At 43.0% G+C, this 20,113-nt stretch overlaps 2 protein-coding genes and 1 non-coding gene across 4 annotated transcripts in view; 2 read left to right on the forward strand and 1 right to left on the reverse strand.

Moving 5' to 3' along the window:
* The window catches only part of LOC113624496 (uncharacterized), a 21,307-nt gene continuing 1,194 nt past the window's right edge, over positions 1–20,113 (forward strand). The window contains exons 1-3 of the mRNA XM_027114374.1: positions 1–584; positions 11,589–11,726; positions 13,153–13,309. Of these exons, the coding sequence (XP_026970175.1) occupies positions 160–584; positions 11,589–11,726; positions 13,153–13,273 (684 nt within the window). The 5' untranslated portion in view covers positions 1–159 and the 3' untranslated portion in view covers positions 13,274–13,309. The remainder of the gene's footprint in view (positions 585–11,588; positions 11,727–13,152; positions 13,310–20,113) is intronic.
* Positions 1,035–1,119, forward strand: TRNAR-UCU (transfer RNA arginine (anticodon UCU)). The gene is given in 2 exon segments: positions 1,035–1,071; positions 1,084–1,119. It is a non-coding gene; the product is annotated as a tRNA-Arg (tRNA).
* Positions 16,985–20,113, reverse strand: part of DNTTIP2 (deoxynucleotidyltransferase terminal interacting protein 2) — a 13,539-nt gene continuing 10,410 nt past the window's right edge. The window contains exons 6-7 of one of the 2 annotated variants that reach the window (XM_027114373.1): positions 19,604–19,713; positions 16,985–17,583 (exon numbers count right to left, since the gene is read on the reverse strand). In XM_027114373.1, coding sequence (XP_026970174.1) covers positions 17,490–17,583; positions 19,604–19,713 — 204 coding nt within the window. In that variant the 3' untranslated portion in view covers positions 16,985–17,489. The remainder of the gene's footprint in view (positions 17,584–19,603; positions 19,714–20,113) is intronic. The other variant, XM_027114370.1, reaches the window with a different exon arrangement.

A 20,113-nucleotide genomic window follows, 5' to 3' on the forward strand; every position in this document is an offset into this window, starting at 1 on the left:
CAGACCGACCCTCTGATTCGTGGCGACCGCGCCCTTTCGAGCAGCGGGGAGCTCGTCCGGACTCCGGCTGCGCCGCCTCCTTCGGATGCCGGCTGCCTCCGGAAAGCCACGCGGCCACTCTCGGGCGCGCGCCCCCCGACCGCACACGCCCGCTCACGCATGCTCCCGGCGCTCCCACGCGCGCAGGCCCTTCACCGGCGCCGCCCACGCAGCCTCGTGCTCCGGGCGCGCGGGCTCCGCTGCTGCGCGGCGCCCGCGGAGGCAGTTGCCGGAGCTGGGATGAGCTATCGGAGGATGCTGCAGCGCGGGGCGCGTCGCCCCCCTCAGTCCACCAGAGCCCGGATACCTCAGAAATTCGGCTCTGGGTCTGTGGGGAGCGAAATGCAACCCAAACACCGTTTTACCGAACCCCGCGCAAATAAACACGCACAGGCACTCACACAGACGTCGCCGCGACCCGCGCTTGCCGCGGCGGATCCCGGCCGCGGGCGGCCAAGAAAGAGCCCGGGACCCGGGAGGGGCCGCTGCCTACGCCTCAAAGTCCAAGGTGTCGCCGCTCGGGATCGGCCGCTAAAAGGTGCGACGTAAGTGCCCGGCGTCACCGGCCCGGCTTAACGGCTCAACGGCGAGCCTGGGGCCTGCATCGCCGGGGCGGGGCCAGGCCGGGCGGAACCGGCCGCGGGAGAGCGGGTAGGCGGGGGCGATCAGGCAGGAAGGGAGCTGGGGAGGAAGAGCGCGGGCGTGATTTGTCTTGCGCGGCCAGGTACGGCGGTGCCCAGGGCGGGCCGGAGACGGGGCTGCGGCTGTCCTCAGACGCACCAGCCGGCACCCGGCGGACTCGCGCCCGCCCTTCGCTTGCAAGACTCGCCGGTTTCGTTAAGAGGTGGTCTCCGGGTGAGGACGGGTGCTTGCGGCCGGTGTCTGTCAGTGTCCTGGCCTCTGCGATACAGACCGACGGCTAAGGGGGCGGTGGCAAGGGCGCGGGGCCGTCGCCTCTGGCTTAACAGAGCAGATGCGCAGAGAGTCCAACAGGTGGCTCCGTGGCGCAATGGATAGCGCATTGGACTTCTAGAGGCTGAAGGCATTCAAAGGTTCCGGGTTCGAGTCCCGGCGGAGTCGCAGTTTTTCCCCCAGTACGTAATTTATTTTCTACACTTGACATTTCTTTCATTTTCCTGAAGGGTTGAACTGGCCTCGCATCATCTGCCCACTGCCTTCGGCTTCTGCAGCTCTTTCACCTCTAGCTGCTCGCACCTCTGGTCTCTCCTTTCCCCTGCTTCCCTGGCTCAGTGGCTCTGGGCCTGGGCCCTGCAGACTCCGGAGCCGGATCCGGGAACTGGGAAGAGCGGCCTGGGCGGCGGCGAAGCAAAGCCTCGCGGTTTCAGCCTGAGCAGAACGCGGGGGAGGCCCGGGTCTAGGGTGTTTTGGGAGACCTGCCCCCAGGTCCCGGGGGTACGCCCCTCGCCAGGAGCGCGCGCGTGGCTGCTAGGGAGGGGTGAGCAAAGGACGAGGAAACGCGCCCACACAGTGAGCTGTCCCTCCAGCCCAGAAGGCTTACGAATTGACATGTACTTGAATCCCCAGTGGGATCCTGTCAGAAATGCAGATTTCTGGGCGTCCCTCTCATTCAGTCGATCAAGGTGGGACCCAGGAATCTGACTTTCGAATAAGAACGCCCTCTCCCGTCCTCCACGATTCCGGTGCAAAGAGACCCGAGGTCCACTCTGCTTGTCAGCTGCTCTAGGCAGGGATGACTATCTTGTACTTCTTCTCCTGACAGTTCATAGCTTTGCACGAGGTTAGGGTTCCACCTCGCTAAAGGCGAATGAATGAATGAATGAAATTTTAAAAACTCATTGTAACAAACAATTCATGCAAAAAATACAAAATCCAAAATTGTCAAAAAAGGTACAGGGAAGAGTAAACATCCTTGTTCTTCCTGTATCCCAGCCTTTCAATCCTCTATAAGCCATCAGTGAAAATGGTTTCTTGGAAGTATTTTCAGATTTATTTTATGCACATGTCAGCATTTCTATATCTATTCTCTTTCTTTATGTTTGTTGATGTTACTGATATAGGTGACATAGCATTACGATTGGTAGTATATTATGCTTGCTAGTTCACTTATTAATACAATAGAGCTGCCTTGTTCCATTGTACCTAATGATTTAATAGTCCCCAATAGTTGGTCGTTTAAGTGTCCAGTATTTTCCTGTTACAAACAATGTTTCAGTGAACATCCTTATTCTTACATCACTGTACACAAGTGCAAACGTATCTGTAGAATAGATTCCTAGGAAGTTGAATTGCTGTGTCAAAGGTTTATTTGTGCATTCTCTGATAGATACTGCCAAGTTGCTCTCATAGAGATTGTATCCATTTTACTCTCACTAACAATGATAAAAGTGACATTTCAAATTAGTGTAGAAGAGGAAGAATGTTCATTATCAGTGGTTCTGGGACAAAATTCCCACTTCACTCCTTTTACAAAAGTATATTCTGGATGAAGAAAATACAGGTATAAAAATAAAACCAGGAAAAGCACTAAAATAAAACGTGATGAAGTTATTTAATAAACTGAGTGCAATATAACCCCAAACCTAGAAGCATTTAAAAAATTGATAAATACAAATATATGAATTTCTCTAAGACAAAAAATAAGGTACCGTAAACAAAATCAAAAAAACTGGGAAAGAATAATTACAATACATATCACAAAAAAAGGGCTGGTTTCCTTAAAATATAAATAACTCCTACAAACCAGTAAGAAAACGACCAACGATGCAATAGAAAAATGACCAAACTCAAGAACAGATAAATTACAAAAAAGAAATACAAATTATTGTATGTATAAAAAGATGCTCACCTTCATTCATAACAAGACATGGATTGAAACTACAACTAGAAACCATCTTTCAGCTGTTTCATAACATGTAGGGTATGTTGTTGGTGAGATTTACATTTAATTTTCTTCTGTAAATGCAGCATTGTTTAAAATGGCCTCCGGAATTCCCTGGCAATCCAGTGGTTGGGACTCCACGCTTTCACTGCCAAGGGCCCGGGTTTGATCCCTGGTCAGGGAACTAAGGTCCTACAAGATCCCTGCACGGTGGGTAAAAACAAAAAATTTTTTTTAATAGAATGGCCTCAAGCTGGAAATAACCTACATGTCCATCAATAAAGAACTGTTTGAAGAAAGTAAGGTAGAGCCTTGTAATTGAATTGAATACAACGCAGACGTTTAAAAAATGAGGAAGATCCATATATACTGCTATGGAAAAATAACCAAGATTATATGAAAAAAATTGATACGTAAATGAGTACTTAATATTCTTTTTATGTTAAGTAATGCTAATAATAATAATAGTAATAATGTATATTAGCATGACTGTGTGTGCAGAGAAAATTTCTGGAAGGATATATGAACGGTTAACAGTGCTGGGGCAGGAGGGACAGTGGTATGAAGGGTGGGGGTCTTTTTACTGATTGCCTGTTTGTAATGTTTGAGTCGTTTTCATAATAAGCCTATCTTATCCTTGTAATAAGTTAATTTTAAAAAGATAGAGCAAAAAAATTCCTAAGCTAATGAGGAAGGAATAAAAAGCATTTGGTGCCTGTTCTTAAGTTCACTTTCCAGTAGTCAGCCCTGATACTGCTTATCCATTAAAGATTTTCTGAATTTGATTTAACAAACATTTATTAACTCCTTATGTTCTGCTCCGTGCTGGATCTCAGCCATAAATACACCCTTTAGGAGCTCCTCCTACTAAGCATAGAGAAATATGTAAACAAGATATCTCTTTACAAGGTGATTCCAGCAGGGACCATGTCCTGAAGGTCTTGTACACCATGTTAAGGAGTGTGGACTTCACCCTAAAGGCAATAGGAAACCATTGCCTAGCTTTTTTCTTTTTTAAAGTTTTTTTTTTTTTTTTTTAGATGTTGGGGGTAGGAGTTTATTAATTTATTTTTGCTGTGTTGGGTCTTCGTTTCTGTGCAAGGGCTTTCTCTAGTTGTGGCAAGTGGGGGCCACTCTTCATCGCGGTGTGCGGGCCTCTCACTATCGCAGCCTCTCTTGTTGCGGAGCACAGGCTCCAGATGTGCAGGCTCAGTAATTGTGGCTCACGGGCCTAGTTGCCCCGCGGCATATGGGATCCTCCCAGACCAGGGCTTGAACCCGTGTCCCCTGCATTAGCAGGCAGATTCTCAACCACTGCGCCACCAGGGACGCCCCACCTTTTTCCTTTTAAATTTTTCTTATAGAAGTATAGTTGAGTTACCATGTGTCAGGTGTCTGGCAAATTGATTCAGTTATACATATACATATGCATTCTTTTTCAGATTATTTTCCAATATAGGTTATTACAAGATACTGAGTATAGTTCCCTGTGCTATACAGCAGGTCCTTGTTGTTTATCTATTTCATATATAGTAGTCTCTGTCGATTAATCCCAAATTTCCCTCCCCCCCTTTCCCCTTTGGTAACCATAAGTTTGTTTTCTTTAGTTGTGAGTCTATTTCTGTTTTGTAAATAAGTTCATTTGTATCATTTTTAAGATTCCACATATAAGTGATATCATATGATATTTGTCTTTCTCTGACTTCACTTAGTATGGTAATCTCTAGGTCCATCCATGTTGCTGCAAATGGCATTATTTTTTTATGGCTGAGTAATATTCCATTATATATATATGGAATATATAATATTAATATAATATATAATATTCCTTGGTGGTCCAGTGGATAAGACTCCACACTCCCAATGCAGGTGGCCTGGGTTCGATCCCTGGTCAGGGAACTAGATCCTGCATGCATGCTGCAACTAAGAAGTCCACATGCCACAGCTAAGAAGCCCGCATGCCACAACTAAAAAGCCTGCATGCCACAACTAAAAGATCCCACATGCCACAATGAAGATCCCACGTGCCACAGCTAAGACCTGGCACAGCCAAAATAAATTAAAAAATAAATATATTTTTAAAATTCTATACATAACACCCCCCCCCCACATCTTCTTTACCCATTCTTCTGTTGGTGGACATTTAGATTGTGTCCATGTCTTGGCTATTATAAATAATGCTGCTGTGAACATCGGGGTGCATGTATCTTTTTGAGTTAGAGTTTTCTCCAAATATATGCCCAGGAATGGGATTGCTGGATCATATGGTAACTCTATTTTTAGTTTTTTAAAGAACCTCCATACTGTTCTCCATAGTGGCTGCGCCAATTTACATTCCTGCTAACAGTGTAGGAGGGTTCCTTTTTCTCCACACCCTCTCCAGCATTTATTATTTGTAGACTTTTTAATGATGGCCGTAATGACTGGTGTGAGGTGATACCTCATTGTAGTTTTGATTTGCATTTCACTAATAATTAGTGATGTTGAGCATCTTTTCATGTGACTGTTGGCCCTCTGTATGTCCTCTTTGGAGAAATGTCTGTTTAGGTCTTCTGCCCATTTTTTTTATTGGGTTGTTTTTTAGATATTAAGCTGTATGAGCTGTTTGTATATTCTGGAAGTTAATCCCTTGTTGGTAGCGTCGTTTGCAAATATCTTCTCCCAGTCCGTAAGTTGTCTTTTTGTTTTGTCTATGGTTTCCTTTGGTGTGCAAAACCTTTTAAGTTTAATTTTGCCCCATTTGTTTATTTTTGTTTTTATTTCCATTACTCTAGGAAACAAGTCCAAAAAAATATTGCTGCGATTTATGTCAAAGAGTTATGTCCTTCCTATGTTTTCCTCTAGGAGTTTTATAGTATCCAGTCTTACATTTAGGTCTTTAATCCATTTTGAGTTTATTTTTTATATGGTGTTAGAGAATACTCTAATTTCATTCTTAAACATGTAGCTGTCCCCTTTTTCCCAGCACCATTTATTGAAGAGACTGTCTTTTCTTCATAGATTATTCTTGACTGCTTTGTCATAGATTAATTTTGACCATAGTGTGTGGGTTTATTTCTGGGCTTTCTATCCTGTTCTGTTGATCTAGGTGTCTGTTTCTGTGCCAGTATCATACTGTTTTGATGACTGTAGCTTTGTAGTATAGTCTGAAGTCAGGGCGCATGATTCCTCCAGCTCTGTTCTTTCTCGGGATTATTTTGGCTATTATTATTTTTGGAGTCTTTTGTGTTTCCTACAAATTAAAAATTTTTTTGTTCCAGGTCTGTGAAAAATACCATTGGTAATTTGGGATTGTGTTGAGTCTGTAGATTGCCTTGGGTAGTATGGCCATTTTAACAGTATTGATTCTTCCAATCCAAGAACATGGTATATCTTTCCAGCTGTTTGTGTGGTCTTCAATTTCTTTCATCAGTGTCTTATAGTTTTCGGAGTGCAGGTCTTTTGACTCCTTAGATAGGTTTGACTCCTTAGATATCACTTATATGTGGAATCTTAAAAAATGATACAAATGGGGCTTCCCTGGTGGCGCAGTTGTTGAGAGTCCGCCTACTGATGCAGGGGACACGGGTTTGTGCCCCAATCTGGGAAGATCCCACATGCCGCAGAGCGGCTGGGCCTGTGAGCCATGGACGCTGGGCCTGCGCATCTGGAGCCTGTGCTCCGCGATGGGAGAGGCCACAACGGTGAGAGGCGCGCGTACTGCAAAAAAAAAAAAAGATACAAATGAACTTATTTACAAAACAGATACCTAGGCATCTTATTCTTTTTTTAAAATTTTTTTTAAATTTTTATGGCTGTGTCGGGTCTTAGTTGTGGCATGCAGGATCTTTGTCAAGGCATGCAGGATCTTTTGCTGCAGCATGCAGGCTCTTCATTGCAGTGCGTGGGCTTCTCTCTAGTTGTGGTGTGCGGGTTTTGTCTTCTGTAGTTGTGGCATGTGGGCTCCAGAGTGCATGAGCTCTGAAGTTTGTGGCACACGGGCTCTCTAGTTGAGGCGCATGAGCTCAGTAGTTGTAGCACGTGGGCATAGTTGCCCCACAGCATGTGGGATCTTAGTTCCCCAACCACGGATTGAACCCGTGTCCCCTGCATTGGAAGGCAGATTCTTTACCACTGGACCACCAGGGAAGTCCCTCTTATTCTTTTTGATGTGATGGTAAATGGGATTGTTTCCTTAATTCTTCATTCTGATACTTCGTTGTTAGTGTATAGAAATGCAGCAGGTTTCTGTATATTAATTGTGTATCCTGCAACTTTACTGAATTCATTGATGAGCTCTAGTCATTTTCTGGTGGCACCTTTAGGATTCTCTATGTATAGTATCATGTCATCTGCAAACAGTGACAATTTTACTTCTTCCTTTCCAATTTGGATTCCTTTTATTTCCTTTTTTTCTCTGATCGCTTGTCTAGGACTTCCAAAACTATGTTGAATAAAAGTGGCGAGAGTGAGCATCCTTGTCTTGTTACTGATCTTAGAGGGAATGCTTTCAGCTTTTTATCATTGAGTATGATGTTAGCTGTGGGTTTGGATGTGTGTTCTGTATCAGCCCTCTGTCCACATTGTGGCTTCCAGGCTGGAATAGCACAAGACAGGAAGCTCTACAACCAGTTCAGGGCAGTTAAGATCATCTAGGTAAGAAAATTATGAGGGCTGGAACTAGGGAGGTGTTTGGGGAGTGTGATAAGTACACAAATTGGAGAGAGATTAAAGGAGTCCAAATTGATGGGACTTGATGAATTAAGGGATATATAGAGGAGAGAAAGGGAACAGTCAGAAAAGACTCCCATTTCTAATTAGGGCAAATGAGTGGATGCTGAAACAGTCACAAAGGAGACAGAAGGAGAGAGAAGTGGGTTTTGGGGAAAACTAAGTTCCTATTTCTATGTGTTGAGCCTGAGGTCTCTGTGGAACATCCTGGAGAAGATGTACGGTTGGCGGTTGATATTCAATGCCGAGGACATGGCAAGCTCTCAATAAATATTTATTGAATGAAAGAACTAAAGGAAAGTAAATATGTAGGGAGAGAGGAAAGGAAAAGAAGGTCTGCAGCTGAGGAGACTGATCTAGGCTTGAGATTTAAAATTTATTCACCTACAGATGGCACTTTAAGCTCTGGACACAGGTGAGATTGTGCAAGGAGAGTATAGATCGAGTAAGGAGAGATGAAGGTTGAAGACAGAAACCCAGAGCACAGACAGTTGAAGGATAGGCAAAGAATGAGTTCTTCAAAGAGAACAAAAAGGGTAGCTAGAGAGGTAGGAAGAAAACCAGGAGAAGAAAGCATTATCTTCAAGAACTGATGGAGCAAGTTTCCTCTTCAGGAGAACGGAGTCAAGAGGAAAAGGAAGACATCTCACGTTTTTGTAAACACCTGCTTTATGCCAGCAACTTTATTTAACCCTTGCCATTTAATTATCCCTCCAATCCTAAGAAGTATGAATTATCTCTATTTTATGGATGAGGAAGTTAGGGTGCGAAGATGTTATGGGGGTAAGGTGAAGGATTAGCCTCGGCATGATGGAAAAGTGCCTGCTCTTCTGAGGCAAGTAGGAAGAGGGCAGAGGAAAAAGCATGAAGGTGGAGAAGGGAAAATCATAGGTGTTCATGTTTTTTTTTTTCTTTTTTTTTTTTTTTTTGCGGTACGCGGGCCTCTCACTGCTGTGGCCTCTCCCGTTGCGCAGCACAGGCTCCGGATGCGCAGGCTCAGCGGCCATGGCTCACGGGCCCAGCCGCTCCGCGGCACGTGGGATCCTCCCGGACCGGGGCACGAACCCACGTCCCCTGCATCGGCAGGCGGACTCTCAACCACTGCGCCACCAGGGAAGCCCATAGGTGTTCATGTTTGAGGACCTATTTCCTTTGTGCCCTCTTTCACTGCTATACCTCACACACCCAGGATTCCAGGAAGGTAGTCACAAAGTGGGAGCTGCCCCAAAGGTGGAGACATTCCCATCCTGTGCCACCTGTACCCAGTACAGACTCTAAAGACCAGCGGCTAGGGGTGGTTTCATTCCAGCTTCCTCTTGGGCTTTGTACATCCATCAGCATTTTTAAAATATTCTACAACTTCATCCACCTTCTATTCTATTCTATATATATATATATATATATATATATATATATTTTTTTTTTTTTTTTTTTTTTTTTTTTTCTCTTTGAGTACTGGCTTTGTGCAAGGAACCATATTGGAAAGAAATACAAAGTTGAGTAAGAGTGCATTTTCTTACTCAACTTTTCGTCCTAGTGAGGGACAGGGGGCCATGGATTGGTGATTCCATTAATTAGGGTTGGTTTTGCTATGAGTGACAGGAAACCAAAGTAACAGTGGATTTGGCAAGCTAGAGGTTTCTTTTTTTTTTTTTTAATAAATTTATTTATTTTCAGCTGCATTGGTTCTTTGTTGCTGTGTGCGGGCTTTCTCTAGTTGCAGCAGGCAGGGGCTACTCTTCGTTGTGGTGCGCGGGCTTCTCATTGCGGTGGCTTCTCATTGCAGAGCACGGGCTCTAGGTGCGCGGGCTTCAGTAGTTGTGGCACGTGAGCTTAGTTGCTCTGCGGCATGTGGGATCTTCCTGGACCAGGGCTCGAATCCTTGTACCCTGCACTGGCAGGCCGATTCCTAACCACTGCGCCACCAGGGAAGTCCAAGATAGAGGTTTCTTTCTCATGTGAAAGTCCGGGGAATGGCAGCTGCTTGATCATGAGACCCAGGCTCCTTATTCTTCCATCTTCAACATGCAGGTTCCACCTCATGGTCCAAGATGATTGCTCCTGCCCCTGCCATCAGGTCAGCATACTAGTTAGTGGGGAGAAGATAAAGGGACAGAGCCCCATTCCAAGCTCACCCTCTTTGAAGGACACCTCCCAGAAGTTGCACATACCACATTCACTCACATCCCATGGAAAGGTGGGAATCTTAGCTTTTTTTTTTCCCCCAAGGTGGACACAGTCCCAGCTAAAAACCATGTGTTCTGTAACTGTAAAAGAAAGGGGAAAAAACGCAGTTTCTGCTGTTGATGCTGAAATAGGTATGCAGATAGCTATAGTGCAAGGCTAAAATGAAAGTGTGACAGTTACACGTACTAGCTCTGTGACATGAGGCAGGTTACTTAACCTTTCTGTGCCTCGGTTTCTTCATTCATAAAATGATGAGGTTAATAGTAGCACCTACCTCTTAGGTTTACCTAAAGGTAACCTAAATTGTTACATATGTATGTAATATGTTTCATATGTACATACATACATAATGGTTACATAAAGTAAGTTGAAAGTCCTTAGAACAGTGCCTGGCACTTAAGTAAGTGCTATATAGTGTTTATTAAAAACAAAGTAAAAATAAGCACAAATGGAAATTTCAAGAATGTACATATCGGTGGGGAAAAATCTGAAAAAATATTTTATGAAGAAATGTAGAGTGTCAGCTCAGTGATGCCTGGGATGGTCTCATTCCTTCCCTGGGCACCGCCAGCACCTGGCACATTGCCTTGCACAGAGTAGATGCTCAAACTACTGGTTTCTGAACGGGCTTGAAAGGTCAGTAGTATTTTGTTAGGTGAGTTGGAGGCAAGGAAAATATTTTAGGTGGAGTTACCCGTATGAACAAAGATAAAAGGTGAAAACTCACTGTATCCAGCACAGTAGCTGGCATGCACAGCACTTGGTATATGTTGACTGACCACTCAATATCAACTAGTTTGGTTTGGCTGAAATCTGTCGGGTCTAGGCAGAAAGACACATCACTTTAGAGAATTTAATATGGGGAATTGTCACACAGGTGATGAAAGTGTAGGCAACCCAGATATTGCAATAGTAGGAAACCTCTATCACCCCTAGTGCCAGGGGGATAATGAGAGGAGACGGTGTTCCCAGAACCCAGAATCCTGGGGTATCCAATGGTGGGAGGTTGCCTGGTGGGAGGTGGGAGATGGCAGAGCTGCAACCTAACCCAAGGCAGAGAGGGAGAGAAATACCCTGACTTCTTGCTTCTCCTCCCCTTGTCTTAGGTCAGTGTCTCACTGCAAAGTCATTTGGCATCTGGGAAATGTCATTTCCTGTAGTCGAGAGCAGAGCAGTGAGAGAAATAGGCAGATGACCAGCACAAATGAAGTTTGGAGCATGAGCGGGGAGTGATGAATATAAACCCCTGGTGGTGTCATTTTAGTCTTGAATGTCAGATCTTGAATGTAGGGGTTTCCTCATCTTTTGTTAGGAAGAGGTAGGCCATAGAAGGTAAAAAAGCAAAAAGGCATCATTAAAACTGTTTTAGGAAGGCTTCCCCAATGGGGAAGATGGAGAACAGGGAATAGTAGCTTCCCTTTGAGTACCTGTCACGTGCTAGGCACGGTGCTAAGCACTTATTCATCTCAGAAAGATGATGTATCTGGTTCTGGATATGTTGAGTTTGAGATGACGTCACGATACATGTATGGGCGTATCACATAGAACAGGAACTGTGCATCTGGAGCAGGGGTGTAGAAGTGTAAGGATGGAGACTTTGGAGCCTTCCGCGGAGAGGTGAGAGCAATGCAGAAGGAGAGGGAGGATGAGACATTCAAGTTAGACAGTATAGCGGAAGAAGCTAAGAGGGTAGGCATTATGGGGGACCAACGAGCAGTGGGCAGAGTAAGAAAACCAGTGAAGGGAAAAAGAATAAAGGGATAGGAGAAGCTGAAAGTTCATCTTCCCGCAGGAGCAAAGGGAAGCTGGAGCTTCAAGAAGGAAAGTCAGGAGTGTCAAATAACATTTCCTTGCCAGAAGAGATGAAGACAGAGGGAAAAGCTATTGAATATAGCAGCTGGATGCATGGAGGAATCGTTTCTCTAGACAGGTGAGGTCACAGAAGGAAAAGTGGGCGTTTCCTTGGCTGGGAGTGGCAGGTGAGAGTATCAGAAAAAGAAAGAACAACAAGACTAGTGGCACATACAAAGACATGTCTGACCAACGGATCCAGATTGATTAGGGAGGAAAATGTATCCTAATGGGAGTGGAGGATTGGGAGAATGAGAGGGGCTGAAATACTTGAGATCATGAGTTTACAGTCTTTGGAGGTGGGGCCCAGGCATCAGTACTTTCGGAGCCACCTCGAACAATTCCAAAGCGCATTCAAGGTTGGGTTAGAGGGAACTGGAGGGAAGGCTAACAGGATAACAGATTGGGGTAGTCAGAGTTCAGTATCTTGGCAGTTTCAAGTAAGTCCATGATGGTGACTGACTGAGGTGGAGTGGAATTGAGGGTAACTGGAATCGATGAGATTGAGCTTGAAGGAAATGCAGGCTCATCTTGATTCAAATGCCTTCGGCTAAATCAGGATAATGATTTTCACTAAAGGAAAAACCAAGAGTCAACCCTAAAGGACTACAGTCAGGTAAAATACGTGAAAAGCGTTTAAGTTGTGATTCATCCAGCAGTCACCAAAGCACAGGTAGAGGCACTGAGCCAGTTGTGTATCTTTTCATCTCACTTTATTTGACATCCACTCCCTCCTGGCAGGTGAGGGCAGCTGACAGTTGAAGGTGGGTAAAGTGGCAGATTTGGCTAGAAGGGCAGATGTTATAGATAAATCGGCCAAGGTTTTGATGAGCTTCACATTACAGAATTAAGCCATGACCTGTTATCATTGTCTCATAGCCAGCCATTTTGGTGTGTGTGTGTACACATATATAAAAATGGGAAAAAATAGGTCTTCCTGATAATACCAAGATATAGAAAACTTTTAACTACAATGTGTACCTTGTTTTTGTTCTCTTTAGTACACTACTCCTGTGAACTTCCCTGGGTTATGGGGGTGGAGTAGATGTAGGAGGGTGGGGCTGAACAAAACTTCACATAAATTTTTTTTCATATAGATGACTGCGTGCACATATTTCTTTCCTACCATTTAAAAAGGTTGAGGAACACCGCTCAAAGTCATTTATAGTATCCCTCACTGCATATGAGAGCTAAAATTCATATGGTAATTGGACTAAATCTAACCATAGTTTTCATATCCATATTTCATTTTTCTTCCCTTAATGAACAAAACCTCAGAACTTCAATACATTGCATGGGGTTTGAGGTCAGATTTTGGTGCCTGAAACCTACCAGTTCCTGCTTTGCAATTCTGCCAAGGAGGTTGTAATCATAAGGAAGATGAGCCAATGGAAAAGAGAGTATACCACTCATGGAACAGCTTTAGAGGAGCAGCCCCGACCGCAGGATTTCTCAGGTAAGCCGAGATTGAATGACATGTTCCTATCATCCCCTGCCATTCACAGAGAAAGCCTGGCTCAAGAAGGCCCCAAGTCTAATTTCCCACCTCGTTTGGAAGAGAGGATGAGAGGCCTGCCCTCTAATAGGGCAAAAGTGACTGACTGCAGATCGTTTCTGACCTGTTAATACAGCAACTTTGTTCATTTGTAAAACTACAGCTCAGTGAGTATCCTGGGCTCACTTCAATCTGGTTAGCAACTCCTCTTCCCTCAGGAGGGGTGACTAGGAAGGAGGCAGGTGGGGAAGAGCAGGACTTCCTAAACACTATGCAGTGCCAAAGTGTGTGGGTCATGTTTTGGCTTTATAGCAATTTCTATGCTATACTACCATTAAACTGAAGATAAATTTCAATTGTCATCATGCTTTTAAAAGAAAATATTACAAGGTGTCAGGCATGTCAGGGAATGTCTTAGGCCTTCCAGATCTGCTCAGCAGCCCACTGAATACCACTGAGCGACCTCATTCAATACCATGTAGAGCAAAAATCACCTAGCTAAGCCCTGACCCACTGAATCATGAGATACAATAAAACAGTGGTTGTTCTGAATCACTGAGTCTTGGGGCAATTCTATGCAGCGATAATTGGAATGAACATACATCATCCACCACCCATCACCTGAACCTAAAATAGTTTTGCCTTTTTCACAGTTGGTGTTCAGTATTTATTGATGACCATTTCCCTTTCAGAACCTCCTCCACTGTCATCTAAAAATTCACATTTCATAGTTTGAGACATTCCAGTTCTTTGATAAAACACTGATCTGCTTAAGACATTTAATTGAAGGTCATGCTACTGACCCTGCTTCTGGGAAGCTATTAGAAATTGAAAGCATTCATTCTTCACTTAAGTTGTGTAACAATGAGACCTGAATTGTACATTCTAGTCAGATGCTTGGGGAGTTCATAAATCATTTTGTTTCAATACTAACTGAACGCTTTCAGTAAGATGTTGTAGGTAGTTATTCTGAACAGTAGTTGTCATTGCTTGAGGGATTGAACTGAATGAGCATCTGCACATATTCCAGAAGTGGTACTGAAAATTTTTTTCATGTGATGTTTTCTTATAATTTGCTATTTCTGAGAGTGGGACCCCTTGAATTTATCCCAGTTGCTCAAAGTTTCATTAAACGTTTCTATACAGTCTTTCTTCCTTTTAAAACCCTGCCATTTATCCTCTGGACAGCCAAGCATGGCCTGTAGTCTGACATCCTTGTTATGAGACCCATGCAACACTTCTTCAGGTCTTAAAAATAGGTATAATGGTGTTTCTCTAAAGCAGCTGTTTTGTTTTTATATTATGGCAGAACACTGAACACAGAGCTGATTTTTGTGTTAGATGCCAGGAAGCTCAGAGCTTGCCTTCATCAACTGTTAGTTTTCTAACTTCTTCCATCTTCATTTTCCTTTCCCTAATTTCCTCACTTTAGAAAATAAAAAAAAAACTAGCTTTGTAGGCTTTTTTTTTTTTTAATAAGCTGTCTTAAAAGCACTTCAGAAATCTTTCAAGACCGTAAGGTATTCTGAAGGCCCTCCTTTCATTAGCACACTACATCAGCACTTTGTACGCTTTACAATGCTTTTCAGTTGAGAAGTCAATGTACTTCTGATAGTCATTAAGCCTTAAAATAGTTCCAGTAAGTGGACTGAGTTTAGTGACAGAAGCCAAAGTCACTAAAACTTTTTCTCAACAGTTGCTTTGCTTAAAAAAACAAGACAAATACATACATTATTCAAGTACAGACTTTTGTAGAAGGCTGGGAGCACTAAGAGACTTCGTTCTGACCTTTACCTAGTTATATATATATATATATATATATTTTTTTTTTTTTTTTGCGGTACGCGGGCCTCTCAGGGTTGTGGTCTCTCCCGTTGCGGAGCACAGGCTCCGGACGCGCAGGCCCAGCGGCCATGGCTCACGGGCCCAGCCGCTCCACGGCATGTGGGATCTTCCCAGACCAGGGCATGAACCCGCGTCCCCTGCATCGGCAGGCGGACTCTCAACCACTGCGCCATCAGGGAAGCCCATATTTTGATACTCAGTTTTGAAGATTTAAAATAAATTTGTGAAGAGCACATTTGAGATGAAGCTACTATGCATCTTCCCAGTTTTAATTCCTTAAAGTAAATGTTAATAGAGATCACTTTAAATGACTTTTAGCTGAAGCATTTATTTCACTGAATAAGGTATTTTACATTCGTTGATAACTCTCTACTTTGTTCCAAGTTACTTTATGTGGCTTACAAAAATACATATAAGATAAAAAAAAAAAGAATCAATGGAAACAAAAAAGGAGCGTGTTAAAATGTAACTATAATACATTTGATCCTTGAACAACACAGGCTTGAACTGGGCAGGTCCACTATACATAAGATTTTTTTTCCAATAAATCCATACTAAAGTATTGATATTACATGATCTGCAAGCAGTTGAACAGTTGGTTCTCAGATGCAAAACTGTGGATACAGAGGGCCTACTGTTAAGGTTTCTGACTTTCAGCTGCATGGGGTTCAGTGCCCCTAACCCCCGTGTTGTTCAAGAGTCAACTGTACTCAAAACACGTACTGAGAGCACCTCTAAGGTGGGTTAGTGAGAGCTGAACTTGGCGCTTAGGTTCAGTTCTCGGTCCTCATCACTGCTTTCCAATCCAGAGCTCTAATGCTGCTCTGTGTGGGAAGGATTAGTTCTCCAATCTTGCTTTCCCTGTAAAATGCACTATAATGTACCAAATATTTGTCATAACTGCAGTTTTGAAGTATCACATAATTCAACCTATTCTAGCATTCATTAGTCAGAAACCAGCATGAAAGTTATGAATAAAGTTGACACACACCTTGAGCCTGAGAAAAAACCGCGTAAGTCCTCAATTGCGCCGAGAAACACCATACAAAAGGATTGACAGCTTTGACTGTTCTTATAGCATAGTAGCGTGAGCTGAAGAAACGTTCTACTAACAATGTCTCCTTCTGGAAGAATGTGTAAAGGGTAAATTATTTCTTGTTTTTATATTTAATTCTCTCATAGCAGGTCCTTATTTTACCCAGAAGGCAAAACTTAATATTCTTGGAATAAAAGCTTTTCTATAAAAGAGAACAGATAGAGATGTTTCACTAACTCCACCTATGAATGTCATTGTTTTATTACTAGGCTGCTTATGATCCCAAGCAGTAAACACAAAATAGATTTCTTATTTACTGAAATCCCAAGAAAGCAGTATGCTACAAAACAGACGTCCCGTGAATAACGACATGAAGGAAACAATAACCCACCAGGAAGCATGAACAGAAATGACCAACACTCCTTGGGTGTCGTGAGTTGCTTTAGCCAGGATGCATATTTCTGCCACTGGAGATGAGATAGGCTGGGCCACTTTACCTCCTGGCCAAATTAAAATTATATTAATACTATTTCACTGGAACGCAACATTGAATCTGGAGAAAATCTATCTTTCCTCCTGTTTCAGTTGCTAAGAAGGAAAATAGCTCTCCTGCTTCTACCTTTAACCCAGACTTTCCAAGTAGTCTATCTTTTAAGTTCTTTTTATAGCTTCATTTAGTTCTTTGGTCACATACTAACATACACATGCTCCAAGAACACTTTTTTTTTTTTTTTTTGCGGTACACAGGCCTCTCACTGTTGTGGCCTCTCCCGTTGCAGAGCACAGGCTCCAGATGCGCAGGCTTAGCGGCCATGGCTCACGGGCCCAGCCGCTCCGCGGCATGTGGGATCTTCCTGGATCAGGGCACGAACCCATGTCCCCTGCATCGGCAGGCAGACTCTCAACCACTGCGCCACCAGGGAAGCCCCAAGAACACTTTTAACATTTCTTTGGTTTCAACTGTGACTGTCATACTGGCAACAAGATCTCTGTATCCCAGCTTCACCAATTTTCTGGACTTGAATGTGCAACTGACAAAAGGGCACCATCTCCCCCCTACACACACATCTCTACATAATAATTACAATATTGCTCACGTATGTTTGATCATATTACTTTAAAATTTTTGAATGTTAGCAAACTTTATATTTTTTAAATGTTTTAAATTTTCTTTAAATAACCAAATGTTGAAAACTTTACAAAAATGTTAAATGACTGAGGTTATTTTCCTTTTTTTCCTCCTCAAAGGGTCTAAGCATGAGTGGATCCTTTGTAGACACCCCTATTTTTATCCCAAGGGGCATGTGATTAATCCTCTCTAAAATCAACTTTTTCCAAAGAGAAATCCCTATATATAAATAGGGCCAGGCTATGTTAATTTGTGTGATGGTTGTTGTCAGTTTTCAAAATATCTTTAGTAATAAATAAAGGGGAGATGTAAAATTTTGTGATTTGCTTGGTGAATCTTAATTGCGAAACTTCTTCTTCTTTCGAAACTTCTTTCCTGCTGCATTTGCTGCCTTTTCAGCCATAATCTCTGAGTACTTCCTTCGGTTATATCTAAAAAGAAAAACCAAACCTTTAAGTTCTAAAGTATGACACACCAAACATTAGAAGTTAATGTAACCTTTTGGTGGGGAGAGGGGTGGCGGCAGCGGGGAGGCACTTCTAAATTTCATTTTTTTTTTATTTTGTATTTTCACTATCTATTCATCACATCTGCACTAAGTTCCACCATGTGTAAGAAGCCATACTAAGTGTTGCGGACAGAGCAGTGAACCAGCCAGCCATAGTAGTCCCTACCCTCAGAGCTTGCAGTCTAGTAAGAAAAAAACGGCAACGGTAGAGAAAGACTTTTGAAAACTTTCAGCCACTAGAGACCCACGCTGTAATTTCTGAGACTGCCATCATGAAGATTACAAAATATAGGTCAATTTTAAATAAGCAAAGACTCAATCACCTTGTACCACACACCTCTGTGGGGAAGGAAACAGACACGCTTGAGAGATAGGAAAATGGGAGGGACTCTGACAGTTTGAACATGGGACTGAAGGGAGAAGAGGTATTAGGACTTGCCCTAATGGACAGAGGGTGATGCCGTTTGGTCATGAGATACAGAACACTGGGAGAGGACCAGAATGTACAGGGAGGATGAGGTCAGTAGACCCCAAGTTAGCTCTTAGAGGGGCCTGTGAGATACCCATTAGATATTCCTGAGGCAGTAGCTGGTTACGGGCTCTGGACTCAGGAGACAACTAGACTAGACATACACATTTGAAAGTCAACAGTATATAGATTAATACAAACTCTGTGGGGATGAGATTTCCAAAGAGAGAGAAGTGAGAAAAGAGCATTGCTTGTTTCTAAAAATTTCACCATAAACCAGACTCATTAAATAGTTTACGTGACACTCAAACTTGTTTTCCATGTCTATATATTACACCAGTTTAAAAAACCTTGATAAACATTTTCACTTTTGCTACTAAATGAATCTAGAAGTCCGGCAGAGGTTTCTATATGAGGTATGCTTTTAAATCTATACTATACACATACCTACTTCAAGGACATTTAAACATACTCAAATTGCCCCATCTCAGGAAAAAAAAACCAACTCCATTCACTAGCTGTGACTCTCTCATCTTGCTCACAACCAAACTTCTTCAAAGATTTCTCCCTTATTTCTTCAGCTCACTCTCAAGTACCTTACAGTCTGCTTTCCTCCCCGTCACTCCCCTGAAAACTCCTTCTGCCAAGGTTACTGTGACCTCCATGTACTAAATCCAGAGTTTTTAGTTCTTACCTCAACTGAGCTCTCAGCAGCACTTATTACTGTTAGCCACTCCCTCCAGCTTATACCCGCCCGTAACGTTCTCTTTCCTTGACTCCCCCCCACCAATTTATTTATTTATTTGGCTGCGTTGGGTCTTCGTTGCTGCGCGCAGGCTTTCTCTAGTTGTGGCGAGCAGGGGCTGCTCTTTGTTGTGGTGTGCAGGCTTCAGTAGTTGTGCCATGTGTAGTAGTTGTGGCGCACAGGCTTAGTTGCTCCGCGGCATGTGGGATCTTCCCAGACCAGGGATCGAACCCGTGTCCCCTGCACTGGCAGGCGGATTCTTAAGCACTGCGCCACCAGGGAAGTCCCTTTCCTTGACTTCTATGACACTGTGCTCTCCTGGTTTTCTTCATGCCTCCCTGGCTATTCTTTCCCAGTCTCCTTTGTGGGCTCATTCTCCTCTAGTCAGCCAAATACTTTCATGCTTCCCTCTAAAGCAGTGGTTCTAAATTGGGAATGCTTATGCCCCACAGGGGCCACTTGAAACTGCTTGAAGACATTTTTGAGTGTCATGAATTGGGGGGGAGGGGAGTGCACTACTGGCATCTAGTGGATAGACACCAGGGAGGCTGTTAAAGATCCTACAATGTACAGGACAGTCCCCCCTGATAATTATTCCATCCAAAAAATATAATAGTGCTGCTGTTGAGAAACTGTGCTAAAGCATTTAAAAATTGTCTTGAATTTAAAGTTTATGCATATTCTAAGGGAAAGCACACATATTATGAAGTGAAACATAAATTCCTTTACCTTCTGAACTCAGAATCGGCCAGCAGTTCCTCCACAATAGTTCTCTTCCTTTGTTTCCTGGGAACTCGTGAATGGTAGAAGTCAGCTGGATTGTCAACAATGGTTCCAATCTATGAATGATTGATTGAAATAAGTCATGCAATACCTGAAGGCCAAGTATCTTTTGTATCTCAGGGTAGCTCTAACAAAGTATATTTATAGAAAGTAATGGAAAACACAGCTTACAATTTACCAATATTAAAATTAGTTTTGCCGTTTCTTAAAGAAAAAAATCACTTACTCAATCTGCACTGGGTCCTACTAATGACATTTCTTCATTAGAGTTTACAGTAAAACCAAAATTCCTTTTATATAAGTGCTAGACAGTAAATTCTTGATGAATAGTCTAAATAGAGGAGGAAAAGTGGGACAGATAGTCTTTTGTTTTAGTTTTCCAATTTAACGAAATTGACACATACATTCTACTATATACCTATTTGATCTCCTATGTTATCATAATTGCTGCCAACT

Source organism: Aethalodelphis obliquidens, unplaced genomic scaffold, assembly GCF_003676395.1.
Source record: "Aethalodelphis obliquidens isolate GAN/ISIS:26980383/991018 unplaced genomic scaffold, ASM367639v1 scaffold13, whole genome shotgun sequence".
NCBI lineage: Eukaryota > Metazoa > Chordata > Mammalia > Artiodactyla > Delphinidae > Aethalodelphis > Aethalodelphis obliquidens.